Below are 17,945 nucleotides of genomic sequence, written 5' to 3'. Positions count from 1 at the left end.
CTTGTAGACCAGGCTGGTCTCGAACTCACAGAGATCCGCCTGCCTCTGCCTCCCGAGTGCTGGGATTAAAGGCGTGCGCCACCACCACCCGGCTGTTTGTTTTATTTTTAGGAGATTATTTTGTTGCAGTTATCTTTTGGTTGATAATTTTTTGAAATGTAGAATAGGGGAATTCTATATTTTCCCGCTACTTCATCTTGTTAAACCTTTTAAAAATTTTCCACCCAAGTACTTTCAGTTTCTCTCAATCTGTTGTGTTCTGTGCACAATTAAAATAAAGACTTGAAAACTAATAGTTAGGTGGCATGTACAAGATATAAAATATTTAAGGAAGACTTACTGCAGCCTGATGTAGCTTTGGTATATGTCTGAACTCTGCTTTTTAACTTTTTCAGGAAAAGTTCTTGTCCATGGGAATGCAGGAATCTCCAGAAGGTATGAAGGTAGACAATCTTGGGTCTCTTGTGTTTAGTTATGAGTTGTTTTCTAATTGTTTCTCTGTCTTCAGTGCTGCCTTCGTTATTGCATACATCATGGAGACATTCGGGATGAAGTACAGGTAAGTGAGCATACTCAAACCTAGTAGTACTTCACCTCACCTAAATGGACTTACTAGAAATAGTTGGGAATGTACAGCTAAATATTCCTTTTTGAAAAAATATACAGTCATAATTGATTAGACAAAACTGGAAAACTTGTTGAGAATTGGTTTGTCTCAGTTTAAAAACTCTTGGTACAAATTTTGGTGTTTATTTCAATTGATGTAACACTAGGTGTGATAGAATATGCCAGTAATCAAAATACTCAGCAGACTAAAGTAAAAGGATTACTGCAGATTCAAGCCAAAGCCTGAACTGCACAACCAAGGCTACAGATCAAGACTGTGTCTAAGAAAAGAAACTTAAGTCACACTCTTTTATTAATCAATGAATAAAAAATTAATTAGAAATTGTCTGTACCACCCGTTTATAAACCAAGCTGGTATGGAGTATTACCTTTCTTATGAAAGAAAGCTGGAAATCTTGTCCTGTCCTTGTTAATAAGTCTATATCACTTCCAAACTGAAAAGTATTTCCTTATTTAGACCAGAGAAATGGCTAAAGACCTGTTCAGTACCCAGGTGGCATCTAGCTGTCAGTTAACAATTTCAGGGGATTGAACACTTTTTTTCTGCTTCCTGCAGGCTCTACACACACATAGATGATGCAAACAAAGCTCTCATACACATTTTTTTTTAAGTAGTTGCCTCTGATAGATTTAAGGAGCATGGAAAATGTTGCTTTTAGTTATATACTCATTGATGACCCTACCAGGCTCTGATATATAGTTCCAACTCAGAATCACACACTAAATTGGTCTGTTGTATGACAAGACTTTTCCTGTGCAGATGCAATATACACATCTACTTACCTCAGGTCAGGTATGGAGCCCATGACAAGTCAAAGTATGGATATTACCACAACCCAGCTTGGTGAACCACTGAATTTTATTGGGGTTACTTACAGAAAAATGGGTGAGGAGATATTTAAAGAAGAAAAATAAATCAGACAGCTGCATCACCAGGCCTACCCTTCTGTGAACTAATGCTCTTGAACACTGTAAAGATTTGTCACTCATATTGATTTAATAAAACACTGATTGTCCAGTAGACAGGTAGAAGTATAGGTGAGACTTACAGACTAGGAGAATTCTAGGAAGAGGAAAGGCAGAGATGCAGTTGTCAGCCAAAGACAGAGGAAACAAGATGAGAATGCCTTACTGAGAAAAGGTACCAAGCCATGTGGCTTGGTATGGATATGGCAACTAGGAATAATGGAATAGGACCGTGGTTCTACACAGGACTCTTTTGAGGCCCTGTAATTAGAATGAGTTCACGTTAAGTCCTTTAACAAGGATTCATTGGAAGGCAAATCTGCTGCCAGCAACCGCAGTAATTCCAGCACCAGTAGCGTATATTAAAAGTTGCTGCAGTTAAAAAGCTCATACTTGGATCTTGGGAGCTGGTGGCAGTCCGTGGCATCCCTTTGATGCTCTTAGATCTTAGCCGAGTGTCCCTTGGCGCCCAAAGTGTTTGCCTTGAAAAAATTAGAGTGTTCAGAGATTAAGGGGGAGGTGTGGGAATTCATTTCAGCCAATAGCCTTTTGAATACTAACCCATTAGGGCATGATCTGAGGTACTATAAGCACAGACAGGAAGCAATATTGCTCTCTTGGGTGGTGGTTGGAGATCTGATTGCAGCTCCTAGCACAAACACAGCAGAGGACTGCAATGGCTCTCTACCTTGTTGTTAGTGTTACTCACTCTTTTAGCTTGCGGCCTTTTGTGGACTTGCTTACACATGACAATATACCCCAGCCTGGGTGACAGCTCACAAAAGCTGGAAACCTGGAGCACACTGTACAGGTTGGAGAATATACTTTACATGTGACTTAGTTCTTGTGTGTAAACCTTTCAGGCAATTTAGTGGTTTTGAGCTTCTTCAAGGCAGCTTAGCTTGTCTGAGAGTATCTCTGAGTGTTCTTTACTCTTTGGAGCTAGGGGCTTGTCAATCTGGTCAGTTTCAGGGACTTCCTGAAGCTATTGAATTGTTTGCTTTAGCAGTTTCCTTGGAGGAAACTGTTACACAACAGGGTCACAACACCAAAAGTGATTAATCCCTGAAAGGATTAGGGACTGAAGAGGCAGGGTCCAAAGCCCCAGAGGGGAATGGGAGTGGGTTGATAGGGATGGGCAGGTGATAAGAGGGTTGGGGGGCTTGTATACATGTGTGAAATTATCAAAAGTAATTGATTGATACAGTTTTTAAATATTTGAATACAAGTGTAGATAGGAGGCTGTTCGTTTGTTCTTGATTGCTCAGACCCAAAATAATCACACAGAAACTGTATTATTTGCAATTCTGTTTGACCAATAGCTTAAGCGTATTTCTAGCTAGCTCTTATATCCTAAACTAACCTATCTCCATTAATCTGTGCATCACCACGAGGCGGTGGCCTACTGGCAAAGTTTCAGCGGGCTCCAGGGAAGCTTCTCCCTGACTCTGTCTTCTTTCTCCCAGCATTCAGTTTAGTTTTCCCGCCTACGTCTATTCTGCCCTATCACAGGTTAAAGCTGCTTCTTTATTCATTAACCAATAAAAGCAACACATATAGGACTTCCCACATCATACAAGTACTTGAAAAAATATTTAACATACATCAATAGACTACATTTGATATTCTTTTTATTTGGAATCTTGTCAGTAATATTCATCATCTCTTGATTCCATTGTGTTACTACTAGATGTCACATGAAGTTTTATTACAAGACAGTTAATTACTCATTTAATATTTGAACATGTGACAGGTATGCTACATGCACAAAGTGCTCTACACTTCTCTCACCTTCATTGTAGTCCCCCAAAATTAGCATTATATTATCTGTTTTACCAGCGAGAAAAAGTGGTGCAAGTTCCCTGTGATAGGTGGTAAGCCTGGGAACTGTGAATTCAGTTGACCCAGCTTCTATCCACTACAACTTACTATTTCTCTATATTATTAAACTGTATGAATATAATTTCCTACTTTGGCAAAAATTTTAGGTGGTTTTTAATGTTGTAGTTTTTTTCTGCTGTACTGGGGACTGAATCCCAGGGCCTTGCATAGCTAAGATCCTACAGGGCTCTATCCTCAGCCTTAGGAGAAATTTCAAATAAATTCTTAATGATTAAAATTTTTCTTTCATGAAATACTTCCCTTATATTAACTTTATTTCTTGTTTTCAGAGATGCATTTGCTTATGTCCAAGAAAGGAGATTTTGTATTAATCCTAATGCTGGATTTGTCCACCAACTCCAGGTAATAACTCTCTTTAAGGATTAAAATGACCTGTCTGTGCATCTTAGGTATAGAATTTATTTTGTAAATACTTGATATTACTATAATTTGACTAAATTGATGATTCCAGTTTGCATCTTTATTGAAATATTCTTTTGGTTTGGGTTTTCTGAAATAGTTTCTATTACGCAGCCTTGGCTGACCTGGAACCCACTATGTAAAGTAGACTGGCCTCAAACTTACAGAGATCTGCTTGCCTCTGCCTTCTGAGTATTAGGATTAAAAACATATACCTCTTCAACCAGCCCTTTTTTTCTTAAACTGGTCTTGGTGACTCGTATCTGTAATCAAGACACTTGACGCAGGAAGACTGTCATGAATTCAGGCAGACTTGGACTGCAGTTGTAGTCACCAAGGAAATGGGTTAGAAGTACATGGTTAAATACAAGGAAATGGGTTAGAAGTACATGGTTAAATACAAGGTAGAGCCAGGCGGTGGTGGCCCACACCTTTAGTCCCAGCACTCGGGAGGCAGAGGCAGGCAGATCTCTGTGAGTTCGAGGCCAGCCTGGTCTACAGGGCAAATTCCAGAATAGCCAGGACTACACAGAGAAGGACTGGGAAGATGACTTACTAGGTTGAGGTACTTTATAGCAAAGAACCAAATTGTCCTGACGTTCACACACATCAAATGTTTCTTTCCCCAGTCAGTCAATTTAAATGAATGACTGAATGCAAATAAAAAATATATACAAGGTAGAAAATGTGGTGATTTCCCCTCCCCCCCAGTTTTACAGCCCTGAAAGCTTCAAAATTAAAGGAAGTCACCACATACTAAGTATATGAGCTCATTTTTCTGTTGGTTTTTTTTTTTTTTGGCGCCTTGTACAAAAACATTCATTTTACAGTATACTTTTGTACTTGAAAAAGTAGGGTATAATATGATAAATAAAATGAAAATTTAGCATTGTGTAAAAATCAGATGTAAAGTTAAGTCCTTTTTATAATATTTCTTGAGGGGGGCTGGAGAGATGGCTCAGAGGTTAAGAGCATTGTCTGCTCTTCCAAAGGTCCTGAGTTCAATTCCCTGCAACCACATGGTGGCTCACAACCATCTGTAATGGGGTCTGGTGCCCTCTTCTGGCCTGCAGGCATACACACAGACAGAATATTGTACATAATAAATAAATATTTTAAGAAATATATCTCGAAGAAACCAAGTGTAGTATCATATGCTATAATCTCATTTAGGAAGTAGAGACAGGTATATAGAAATTAAATATATTTGAATAAATATGTTTAAAATAATAACATCGAGCATATTTCTGTAATGCAGTCATTGGTCACAGAATGTTTCCATACATAATGGGCCACATATACAATGGTGGTCTCATACGACTACAGTAGAGCTGAAGGTATCTTATTACATAATGGCCTTGGAGTCATGATACCATTTCAGTGCAGTGTGTTACTTTTTTTTGTGTGTGTGTATGGACATTTTGTCTGCATGGGTGTCTTTGTAGCAGGTATGTGCCTGTTGTCCTTGGATGCCTTGGGACTGAGTTAGAAATGGTTGTGAGCCACCATATTGGTGTTAAGAACTGAACCCCCAGTCCTCAGAAGGAACAGGCAGAACTCCTAATTACTAAGCATCTCTCCAACCCTCACAGCTTGCTGTTCTTGGGTTTGTTGTGATGCTGGTAGAAACCTTCCTGCCATAGTTGACACTCTAGTGGAGGAATGCTCTCTTATGAGAAGGTCATTCTGGCTAATATCCTCAGTGAAGACTCTGGAGAAAATTGAAAGCAACTGCCGGAAGGAAGTAGACCAGTTTAAAGGAAGTCAGGAGAGAATAATACTGGGAGCTAGTAAGATGGTTTAGTGAGTAAAGGCACTTGCCACCTGACAGTAAAGCCAAAGACCTAATTCTGATCCCGGGAATTCCTGTAAAGAGAACCAGCTCCACACATTTGTACTCTATCATCCACGTGTGTACTGTAGCAAGCATGTCCTCACATGCACATACATACAAACAAGAATAATAATAAAGATTGTGTAACATGAACGGGGCCTGCTTGTTGGGGTTTCTGTCCCGCCCAGTACCCCACAGCCGGCAAGCCCCAAAGAAAATCACACAGAGATCTCTATAAGTTATAAAGCTGATTGGCCCATTAGCTCAGGCTACTTATTAGTTCTTGTAGCTTATAGTAACCCATTATTCTGATCTATTTTTGCCATATGGCTTGGTACCTTTTTCAGCCAGCAGGTCACATCCTGCTTCCTCGGTGGTCTGCGCAGAACTGGGAGGAATCAACTTCCTCCTTCCCAGAATTCTCCTGTTCTCATTGCATCATTTCTACTTCCTTTCTGGTTTTCCCTGCCTATACTTTCTGCCAATCAGGAAACATGATTAACAGAATACAGACAATTCTCCCACACCAAGATTGGCTTAAACAAAAGTGATAGTGGAGGAAAATAAATCAAGGTTTATTTGAAAGTGTTGATAGCTTGGTAGGACGTGTTACTTGACAGATATAGGTTCTGAGAGGGGTGGGGATAAAGATGAGTCTTTGTTACCTGATGGATATAGGTTCTGACGGTGTGGAGATAAAGATGAATCTCTGGCCGGGCAGTAGTGGCGCACGCCTTTAATCCCAGCACTCGGGAGGCAGAGGCAGGCGGATCTCTGTGAGTTCGAGACCAGCCTGGTCTACAGAGCTAGTTCCAGGACAGGCTCCAAAACCACAGGGAAACCCTGTCTCGAAAAAAAAAAAAAATGAATCTCTGTTACCTGATGGATATAGGTTCTGAGAGGGGTGGGGGGATAAAGATGAATCTTTGTTACCTGATGGATCTAGGTTCAGGGGGTTGTTTTGAGGCCCCTCTACCATTTGTACTAAGTTTAACATAGAATTAGATCATTATAGCTAATGCTCCAGTGACAGAAGATGTATCTGTCTGGCAGTGAGCTATTGATACTACTTAATTTCTAGTTACCAGTAACTGACAGGAATTGTGAACCTTTGTTCTTTTGTGAGAATATGGTACCAGTCTTTTGGCTGTAACCTAAGAATACAAATATCCACCTAATCATTGTTTAGGGTATTTAAGAATATAAATGTATATCTGAACTAATTAAAATCTTTTTATTAGGAGTATGAAGCCATCTACCTAGCAAAATTAACAATACAGATGATGTCACCACTCCAGATAGAAAGATCCTTATCTGTTCATTCTGGTACCACAGGTAAGGGTGTTTTCTTTTTTGGAAAATTGAAGGGTAATGGTGGGGGAAGTAGTACTGCTGGGCAATCTAAGTTGTTTAGAAACTTTCAATAAGATTTCAGAAGGATCAGCTTTCTAGTAATAAACATTGTGTACCTCTGATGTTCATAAACTATAATTCATAGCCAATTACAGTAACCATTTGAATATCACTTGGTTTAACTTTCTGTTAAGTTGTATATAAAACTATATTTCAAATTCAGTAGTGTAGCTAATGAGAGCTACCTCAATTTCCCACTACTACTATTTTGAGTTTTTGTTGTTTTTAAGCTTTATTTTATGTGTATGAGTGTTTTGCATGTACATCACCATGTACATGCCTGGTTTCTGAAGAGATAAGAAGGTGGCAGCAGATCTCTGAAACTTGAGGTATAGGTGAATCTAAGCCACCCAAGTAAATACTAGGAACCAAACCTAGGTCGTCTGCAAGAGTAGCCAGTGTTCTTAACTGCTGAGCCACATCCCTTCCCCACAATGGTTGTTTTGAGATTGGGTCTATGTAGCACTGACTGTCCCAGAACTGGCTATGTAGACAGGCTGACCTGAAACTTAGCTGGTAAAATGGCCCAGTGGGTTAAAGTGCTTGCTTCTGGGGGCAGGAGAGATGGCTCAAAGGTTAAGAGCACTGGATGCTCTTCCAGAGGTCCTGAGTTTGATTTCCAGCAACTGCATGATGACTCACAACCATCTATAGTTGTGATTAGAAGAGGAATCTAATACCCTCTTCTGGAATAAAGGCATACAAGGTGTGCGTGCAGATAGAGCATTCATATACATAAAATAAATAAAATCTTTAAATAAAAAAAAAAGAGCTTGCTACTGAAGTTGACAACCTGTCTGGTCTCCTGAACCTATATGCTATAGGTGAGAACTGCCCTTACCTTCCAAGTGATTGAATTAAAGTTGAAAGCCACTGTACCCAACTACTACTTTGATCTCTCCTCTAGTTTTAGAATAACTCAAATCCACTTATTTCTTACTTAACAGTCTAAGCAAACTCTCAAATTTTAATCTTTTCCAAGTTCTTGCTACTATCATTTGTAACTAACTGTTCTTGTTGAGCTGACATTTAAGCACAAGTCCAGAACACACTTTTCAGGCCAGATGTTCTTTCTTGGGCTCAGCTTCCTTGACTCTTTAATCTTGACCCTGTCTCTAATCACTGTTTAAACACTATAATATTTTTCAGAATCTTTAAAGCACACTTCCTTCTAAATAGTACTTTAAAGGCTAATTAGGGCAACACAAGCCTTTTGCTAGATTATCCTGGTATATTCTGTACATTGTGCTCAAATTTATTTTCTTATTTGTAATGATGTTTTTGTTTTGGCAAAGACTTCATTGACTATTCTTATAGAAGTGTAGATGGGGAAATCCAAAATGAGCATGCCAGTTTAAGAGAACCCTAATGGTTCTCATGCAGAGCCACAGACAGCCAAGGTAGTAAATGTGTAGTAAAAACCCTTCTGACTTCTCAGTTTGTCTCATTGCTCCTCTTTGTGTCTACACTCCAAAAAACTAAATGGATGGTCTTCTGCGGTGTTTTTCTTACTACAATGCATAAGATTCCTCTTCCCTGGTCTCACACATAGCTTAGACACTATCTCCTCAGATGAGGCAGGGTACTCTTCTCCAACCCCCAGGCGTAGAGTTCTGGAGAAATGCATTACTTTGCCTATTTTAGCCTTAGGCGTTGCTTTCCACTTTGTGTTGATACTATATTTGCATCTTTACTGATCTTCTAGAGAAGAATAACTCGTTTAGAACTTGCAATCTAAATTATGACTTAGCACAATTATAAATCTAAAGTCATGCTGTTGTTAGTCACAGAACACAGCTAGCTGCTGGCTTAACTGTTCCTTCAGGTTCCCCTTCATAAGACTCTTTTTCTGAATGTAACTCCAGGCATGTAGAGAATTCTGATTCTTTTTGGGATGTTTTTGTAAAACTGACTCTGGTGTAGGGAATAAATCAGAACTTTCAATCTGCTGTATACTGTCCTTGCTCTTAACCCATAGGTCTGGATGATAAAAAGCCACAGCTTTAATAGAAAGTATTTTCAACTGCTCTCCTTCATACAGCAGCTCTATGTACAGAAAAACTATATCTAAAAATCATAGAAACACAAACTCACCTACTAGATGTGGTATCCTATGACATGTTAATGTTGCCTAAAAAGCATAAAGTTGGTGGTAACCAGATTTAATGTACCACTGACTCTTGAAATGTTTTTTCATGCTATTTTAAAACTAATGTTTATTATGTGCAATACCTAAGATACTGTTACTAAAGTAACTTTACTTCATGATACAACAAAAAGAATTTACTAAAGTTTGCTATAAATTCAAGCATGAGATTTTTGTAATACTTATGTATAATATCACTTAGTGGAAGAATATATTTTGGCTCCCTATAGTATCTGAACATGAGTTTATATAAGTTTTCACTTTATATCACTCAGGTAGTCTGAAGAGAACACATGAAGAGGAGGAGGATTTTGGAAACATGCAAGTGGCAGCTGCACAGAACGGCTGACTCTGAGCACTGTCACACAAATGTGAATGTGTCACGCGGGTGTGAATTTCTGTTTAGAAAGGAGGAGATCCTAGTGATGATAATGTAAAGTGGTAAAAACACAAATAGTTTCTTTTCAATTATATGTTGCTTCCAGACATGTTTCTCTGCAACTTGTTGAGCAACACTTTAAGATGTTGAACTTCTACAGTAGATGGCGCTGGTGGGTGATGGGTTTGCTTTAAAATAACAAAACAAAAAACACTTTATGGTTTTATTGTAAACCAAGAATTTTGGACTTGCAAAAAGGTATTATTGCAATAATGCACTTTTCATACTTGAAGTTTATTTGTATGATATAAAGTTATTACTTTAAACAAAATGCAAGTTAGGGGGATTTGTTTATAATTTTTGGATAATTTATAACAAACAAATTTCCTAATGTTTCCTAAAAGCTCATTTTGTGTTATATATATTACATTTAAAGTAATTTTACAGTTAAATTTTGATGGAGCCTCTTACAGAAACAGTAACAAAATGTAGAACTCTTTCACATTTTTTAATATAATTCAGCAACTGAATTACCATTTTCTTTAACTTTTTTGTCCCTTATTTTTAAATCATGATTTTAGCCAACTATCCTACTTTACTAATTTAATTAATACTTCCTTTCCAATTGCCTTCCTTATTGTAAACAAGAAAAAAAAGTTGTAATGATGAAAGAGGTCTTATTTATTCAAAAATAAGGATAGTGTTATATTTCCACCTGCTGTTTTTCTTTTTATTGTTTGTTTAAGCCAAATGTTGACTTGGTCTTTACAGAGTTGCCTAGCCCTTTTAACTTTTGTCCAAGATGGTTCAAAGTAGACTTTTAAGAAACCAAACCAATGTAGCACTGTTTCTTCAATATGAAACCCCCAAAAGAAAAGTGCCTTGCATTAACCAATTAAATCCTCATGACCTCTAAATTAGATAGCAGTATAAAGCTATTAACATTTTTTTGTAATTTTTTTGTTTTTAAACCATAAATTAAACTAAATCTGTGAAGCTTGAAGAAAGTAAATTATTTGGAATATGAGACATTTACTTCATTTCATGTTGTCTTGCTTCTGTGAGGTTCTTGACTGCTTTGAAAATTCATTGGATAAAGCAGTTTGTGGGTGGCTTCAGGGTTTTGTAAATTACTGTTTTAATTTGTTCTTAAATTAGTTCAAATTTACCCCATAATTTGCAAAGTCACTTTATGGCTCTTTAGTTTTCCATGATTTTATCTATTTGTATAAAAGTTGTTCTACAAAAACCATTTTGCTATTTTAAATGTGATGTGCAGAAGAGAGAAGTGTTTTAGCCTTTTGTGTTTGGTGACTTTAGGGTAGCACAGACACAGCTCCTTGTAGCTCTGTCCTCTCTCGAGGTGCTTTACTGCTGGGAATGATGTCTACATTTCCAGGGTACTGTGAGGCACGGTGTGAGATAGTGTGTTACTTTCTTTCTTTGCTCTCCATTCTTATGGTGTTACAGTACAGAGAAGGCTCCGTCCTACAACAGTGGGAGCCGAATGTAAACCAGAAGTACTATTAACTAGACTTAATTTCTCTTTGGATTTCGCATTCCACCCTAAAACCAGCATTGTGATCACTGTTCTCTTGTGTCACTGGTATGGCAGGCTAGTGGAGTCAAGATTATATTGGGTGTTCAAAATTCCTGTGTACACATCATCACTGGAAAGGTCAACAGAGATCTCTCACAGTCCTATGATTCATTGAACAGAAATTGTGCTTAATCTCCATAAAAATGATTTTTCAAAATGAGACATTTGAAATTATTTTTTTAAGTTTCATAAAAATACACATTCTATCTCTTTAAGAGTTTGAGAATTACAGAATAGGTTGTTGATAGTCATTTATACCTGGTAATTTGTCATTTTCCTAACCAGTCATTTTTATGTTTTCACATAAAGTGCCTATCCAGCACGATATACTGGAGACAGTCTCAGATATTAGAGACTGCCATCACCTTGAACACAGTTGATGTGAACAAATGAGGTTTGTTCTTTCATAAGAAGCCTGTATTTACTAAGTAGCTGTCTTAGGTTCCATTTCCAGTGATGTTTTGTACCAGTCAGCTATGATAAACTTAACCAATCATGTCTTATTCTCTAGACAAACTGAATGATACATGAATGTTCACCCAGTTTCAACATTAATATGTAGTCTGGGTTCAGAATTAAGATTTTTATCAAAATATAGGGAAACCTCATTTCCCTTTTTGAAAGTTTTGAGACAGATACTGAACTTTTGGAGTGGGGTATCTTCTCTTATTTTAACTGGTTCATGTTAATTTCTTGTCTATTATTGTATCAACTCTGTAGTAGGAATGTTCAAGTGTGATAGCTTTGCTACCAACTTTGAATCACTTGTAGAGCAGAATATTCATTTGCAAGGGTATGGGGTTGTGCTTAATCTCAGTCTAGAAGTAATGTCAGAAATGCTAAGCATGTCCTTTGTAAGAAAACTTAAGGTTCCTAATTGTTTAATTACTATAATTCAAATTAATTAGAAGTATTTAAGTGCAATCTTGAATTATGAAGTTGAGATGTATATATTAGGATCTCAACTTGATGTAAAGTAAATGAGCAGTTACCTGACGGATTTTTTTTTAAAAATAACTGGTTTAACCCATAATCCTAAAGCATAGCTTCACTTCAATATTTACGTTATTTTTGTCCATTCAACAACACTCCAATAAGGAAATGATAGGAAATAGCTGAGACTTACTCAAGGATTTTATTTATTTTTTTTAATTAGGAAGATAAGTTTCTAGAGTCTTGAGTGCTGGATATTCTTTGTCTTTCCCATTCATGGCAGCTAAAACAAAACAAAAAAATCACTCAAAATATTCAGGTTTACATGTTAAGCTCTCTCACAGGGAGCGGCCATACCTCACAGTTCAAAGTGTTTTTTCAATCAGTCACATGATACTGACATGTAATTGCAATTTACTATGCAGCAAAAAATGATTCAAGAAGAATAACATACAGTGTCTAGTTACCTCTGTATAGGCAATTGCTTACGTCACTCTGCTTTTAACGTTTGTACTCAGATAAAAATGCTTCTGTATGTATAGGAATGTCACAGATGCAAGATGCTGCTAGCCTGGGCACAAAGTATTAAAATTATTTTGTGAAGACTGGTGGTTGTATTAAAACTGCTGTGCTATTGTACATCAACAAATGATTGAGAAGCTCCCTCATACTCCTTTAGGCCTCAAAACGTCTTAGCCTTCTGGGTAAAAGTTGCCCAGCTTTACTCCCACAAATTAAGTGTGATGAATATTTAATACTGAAACTGTTTTCAGTTGGTGACACAATGCAACTGTTTCTGTAAAGGGGGATTTAAGAGAAGACCTCAAAACCCCATGGTATTATTGAAACACTAACATAAATGGTTTTACCTCAGAGTCTAATGGTAAGATACAGAATATGGTATTCAGTTTTCCTTTGGGAGCAGGCTTATTTAACATGGGTAAAACTATTTTCACTAGTAATAGGTCACATAGTTCACTGAACCAACTGTCAGAGGTAAAATCTGTCCCTCTACAGTAAAAGTATTTCTATTCTGGAAAGTCAACTAATGATTAGAGGGAAATCCAAATCCAATGGAAATAACCCCAAAATACATAAAACTACGCTGTTATGCGCCATTTCTTAACCTCAAAGACTCCAGCCTATTGTGGTGATACATGCCTGTAATACAAGCTCTTGGTTCTTGTACTACATAGTGAGTTCCTGCTAGCCTGGGTTACAAGTTGCCCTGTCTCAAGAAACAAGAAAAACACAAGATTCTAATGAGACTATTCATATAAACAAGTTTAATGTAAATAACATGGAATACAAAAAAGATTAGAACCATTGTTAAAAAGTGTCTAATTCTACCTTTAAAAATCATTAAAATAAATAAAACAGGACAATGATCAGAATAATAACCATTATAATCATAAATAGAAAAGCTACTTTTTTTTAAGGATGGAACAAAGACAATACCACACTTTTTTTTTTTTTTGGCAGCTCAAAAGCTTCACATGTCCATGATATACGGAAACCAGGGTGAAAGTACCTCCACTGAGAGCTGCTCACCCACTGATGAAAGAACTCTGGGTCTCTAGACCTGCCCTTGGGTAATTCTGACATCACCTGACAGATGAGACAGGTGGTGCAGTGTCTGCACAGAACTGTACCAACACTTAGTAAAATAGTTATTTCAGCTGTTGTACCTTGTCCAAGTGTGTGGAGTATTAGGATCAGCAATGTTTAGATGATCTAGTTATAACAATAGATGTGTCCAACTCCCTATAATGTGAGAAATGATGCACCCTTAAGTCTATTTAGGTATATGAGGCAAAAATAATTTCATGTGATAAAAGCCTTATTCAGTATATATACATACATTTAAAAATGAGCAGCACAGAGCAGATACAACTCTTTACCACCCTTACTCTTGACTACTTCAGAAATGAAGACAAACTTTAGAAAAATACAATGCAAGAAAAGATTCAAGTTGAAAATATATTCCTTTGGTTAAAAATCATCCCCTTTATGATCATCTGTATTCTTGTGATGCAGAGCAGTCGCAGCAGCCACAGGCATGCTCTTGTGTCACTACTACAGTTGCTTCCAGTCTAGAAGGAATGGAGCTCACTGGGCTGCAGCAACAGAAATGAACAGGAAAGCCCAGAGCATTATCTTGACCGTGTTCTTTACTTTAGGTACCTCCGACACATGTAATTTTCTTCAGACACTGTATAGCCAAACTTTTGGTAGAAGCCAACGTTTTGTGGTAGACATTCAAGGGCGATCTTGTAACAGTTCAGCTTCTTGCTTAGCAAAGTCAGAGTTGATAATAACCTGAAATTTTGAAAAGGGAAGTGTGGGAGACAGTATTAACCAAAATGGGCCTTGATGGTGACACAGATTAGTGTTATACAAATAAAAGTAGCATTTATTAGTGAGTATTCCCTTACATATACAAATTAAGTTGATAAATTTTGTTTCAAACAGCGGTTCCCAGCCTATTAATAACTAACTCACCTATACCTCTTTTTTATTATGGGAGGAGGGGTACAAGTACAGCATGAATGGAGGTCAGAAAAGGGCAATTTAGTGTAGTTTTCTCCTGTAGATGGGCTCTGGGAATCCAACTCAGGCTTATCCTGCAAGTGCAGTCACCCTCCCACCCATCTTGCCAGCCTCTAAACCTTTTTTTATTATTATTAATAAATTGTAACAATTTATGAGGTGCTGAAGAGATGATTTTCTAGAGGACTAGTGTTCAGTTCCCAGTACCCATACAGCTGCTAACTGTATCTCCACTTGCAGGTGATCTGTTATCCTCTTCCGGCTTCCTGACCTCTACAGGCATCAGACATGCAAGTGATTCACAGACATATCCAGGCAAAATAACCTATACGCATAAAATTTTTACAAAAATTCACACAAAGGCTACATAGCTGGCTTAGCATTAAATTAAGAACATTGGCTGCTCTTGGACCTGACTCCTGATTTGATTCCCAGCACCCACATGGTAGCTCACAATCATTTGTTACTCTTGTCTCAGGGCATCTGAGGGCACCAGGAACACATGTGGTGTAGAGATATATATGCAGGTCAAATACCCACTCAAGTAAAATAATTTTTTAAAAAAGAATTTACATATGAGCCTAGGTATAGCGAGTGGCACACACTTGTAATCTCATTGTTTGAGAGCCGGGGCCTGCATTATTTTTCTGAAAGGCCTCAAGCTGGCTGTGGTGGCACACCCAAAGGTGAAATAAAGCAGGAAGGTGCGAGATTGAAGGTCATCGTTTTCTACAGCAACATGAGACCATAAGTCAAAAGACAAACCCCAAAATACCTTGTTTCAGGGGCTGGGGATGTAGCTCAGTGATGCAGAATGCCCTGAGTTCCCATCTAACACTGTAAGAGGTTGCACATTAAGGTACCTTTGTTCTAAGTCTACTTCAACTATACACTTGCTATGTTCACATAAAATGAGTAATAGCTATAGTCTTGAGTTATATATAGCCTTGGCTGGACATGGGCATGCCACCATGCCAAGCTTCTTTAATCATTTTAAAAGCTGCTTTTTAATGACAATGTAAATCAGATAAACTCAAGATTAGTCTGAATAATATTGTAGACATACTATTCAGAAACCATCTTTCAAAGCCCAAGGAATCAAAATCCTGCATTAAATATATGATCTAAGCTGGGCTGTGGGGCGCACACCTTTAATCTTAGCACACAGTAGGCAGAGGCAGGTGGATCACTGAGTTCAGGCCAGCCTGGTCTACAACCAGGGCTACACAGAGAAACCCTGGTCCCAAAAACTGAAAAGAAAGCAAGTTATCTAGCTGCTCTAAGAGATTAAAAACTCCAAAGGTACTAACTAAAGGGTTTTCTCCTGTATATTTAGATAGATCCTGTCATACAGCCCAGGCTAGCCTTGAACTTTATGTGGTCTTCCTGACTCAGTTTACTGTGTGCCAATTTTATAGCTAGATACCACCAGCACATCTGCCTTTTATTTTTTAATAAACAATTATCATTTTTGAAAAACAAAACTTTCTAAGATTTTAGTTAAATGGATTGGAGGAATAGTAAATGCTGATATGTAGCGCAAATTCTAGTTGATCTTAGTAAAACTTAGATATTAGGGGGTGAAAACTGAGAGATCAGAAAAGCAGAGTAGACAGCCACTCTACCAATACTCATACTGAAGAGGCAATCCTGTCTCTATGAATCCTCAAGATTGCATCTGAGCTCCTGTCTCGTTCCACATTGTATTCCTCTCAGTCCTTTCCCGTCTCCACCTCCTTAGTGCTGGGATTGAAGGCATGTGACTCCCATATACTTGGATTAAAGGTGTGAGCCAATATTGCCTGGCTGTTGCTCTTTGATACTGGGTCAGTCACTATAGCCCAGGGAGGCCTTGAACTCAGAGATCCTTCTGCCTCTGCTTCCCAAGTGCTGGGATTAAAGGTGTGTGCCACCACTGCCTGGCTTCTACCGCTTGGCTCTGCAGTCCGATCTTCAGCCAAGCTTTATTTATTAGATTACAAACAAAATATCACTATACTGATAGTTCATACAGTCAAGTATTACAAATACCTAGAATACTATCTGATACATACTTGAGAAGACTCAGATTATATTTAAAGGGAGATTCTTGCTTATAACTTGGCTATAAACCTATACAAATATTAAACATTCCCTTTGATTTTAATCTGACATAGGCACTGGGTACTCACTGTAACTTGTAACTGCTCAAGTCTGAAAATGCTAGTATTAAAAGTTAAAGAGGTTATTTTATAAGCACTGTTTTCCACTACTCCAGAGGCTGAGACAGGAGGGTCACAAGTTCATAGCGTCAACTTAATGAGACACTTGTCTCAAAAAGAAAAAGCTAGGCAAGGTACACACCTTTAATCCTGGCACACCTTTAATATCAGCACTAAGGAGGCAGAGGCAGGCCAATCTCTGAGTTAGACTAACCTGGTATACAGAGCGAATTCCAGGACAACAAAGGCTATACAGAGAAACCCTATCTTGAAAAAACAAAACAGTGTAGAGGGGGTGCTACTAGCGACAATGCAATTCAGTTACTTGTTACTCTTGGTAAACAGAATGTTTTCAGTTCTCAAACTCTGGGGTGAAACTAATAACACTTTTTAATTTTTCATTAAACTCAGTCTAAGATAGTGAGAATGAGTTCAGAATAAATGAATATCAGAAATAATCAGGAAAATCTTATGAAATAAGTTTCTTGGCAAGAGACCAAACTGGGACAGGCCATCCAGTCTGCCGGGGTTATGTGTACTTACAGTTTGCCGAGCTGCTTCCCTCTGCATGCATCACTAACAACGACGTCTTCTACTCTCCCTCTCTGCAAACAAGCACAGTTGGACAAGATGAGCCTTCAGCCTGTTTTCCACTAAGCTAGCAAGTAAGAGTTACAATTCCAGTCTTTATTATAGCTCCAATCCCAATCACCATAATGTAATCTTGTCATAAAGATGGTATATCCAGCTTGTTGCTTAATAACAATTTACCAATTTCAAGTGCAGAAACCAAAACCAATAACCTACAGAGTGCTTTATTTAGTTTTTGTTTTGGGGGACAGGGTTTCTCTGCAGCTCTGGCTGTCCTGGAACTCACCAGACTGGCCTGCCCTTGTCTCATAGTGCTGGGACTACAGGTGAGCACCCTCACATTTCTGTATGAGTCAGAGAGAGAGAGAGAGAGAGAGAGAGAGAGAGAGAGAGAGAGAGAGAGA

General features: G+C 38.0%; 2 protein-coding genes across 3 annotated transcripts in view; one reads left to right on the top strand and one right to left on the bottom strand.

Moving 5' to 3' along the window:
* Styx (serine/threonine/tyrosine interacting protein) overlaps positions 1-12,806 on the top strand; it is a 34,538-nt gene extending 21,732 nt beyond the window's left edge. The window contains exons 7-11 of the mRNA XM_005355386.2: positions 396-435; positions 509-559; positions 3,765-3,837; positions 6,970-7,063; positions 9,563-12,806. Coding sequence (XP_005355443.1) covers positions 396-435; positions 509-559; positions 3,765-3,837; positions 6,970-7,063; positions 9,563-9,636 — 332 coding nt within the window. The 3' untranslated portion in view covers positions 9,637-12,806. The remainder of the gene's footprint in view (positions 1-395; positions 436-508; positions 560-3,764; positions 3,838-6,969; positions 7,064-9,562) is intronic.
* A 660-nt stretch (positions 12,807-13,466) lies between these two features.
* Gnpnat1 (glucosamine-phosphate N-acetyltransferase 1) overlaps positions 13,467-17,945 on the bottom strand; it is a 14,495-nt gene continuing 10,016 nt past the window's right edge. For both annotated transcript variants that reach the window (XM_005355384.3, XM_005355385.3), the window contains exons 5-6: positions 17,494-17,555; positions 13,467-14,518 (exon numbers count right to left, since the gene is read on the bottom strand). In XM_005355384.3, the coding sequence (XP_005355441.1) occupies positions 14,371-14,518; positions 17,494-17,555 (210 nt within the window). In that variant the 3' untranslated portion in view covers positions 13,467-14,370. The remainder of the gene's footprint in view (positions 14,519-17,493; positions 17,556-17,945) is intronic.

The sequence above is a fragment of the Microtus ochrogaster genome, chromosome 17 (genome assembly GCF_000317375.1).
Source record: "Microtus ochrogaster isolate Prairie Vole_2 chromosome 17, MicOch1.0, whole genome shotgun sequence".
NCBI classification, from domain to species: Eukaryota; Metazoa; Chordata; class Mammalia; order Rodentia; family Cricetidae; genus Microtus; species Microtus ochrogaster.
The sequence above is the reverse complement of the archived record's forward strand: the minus strand, read 5'-3'. Positions and strand labels throughout refer to the sequence as shown.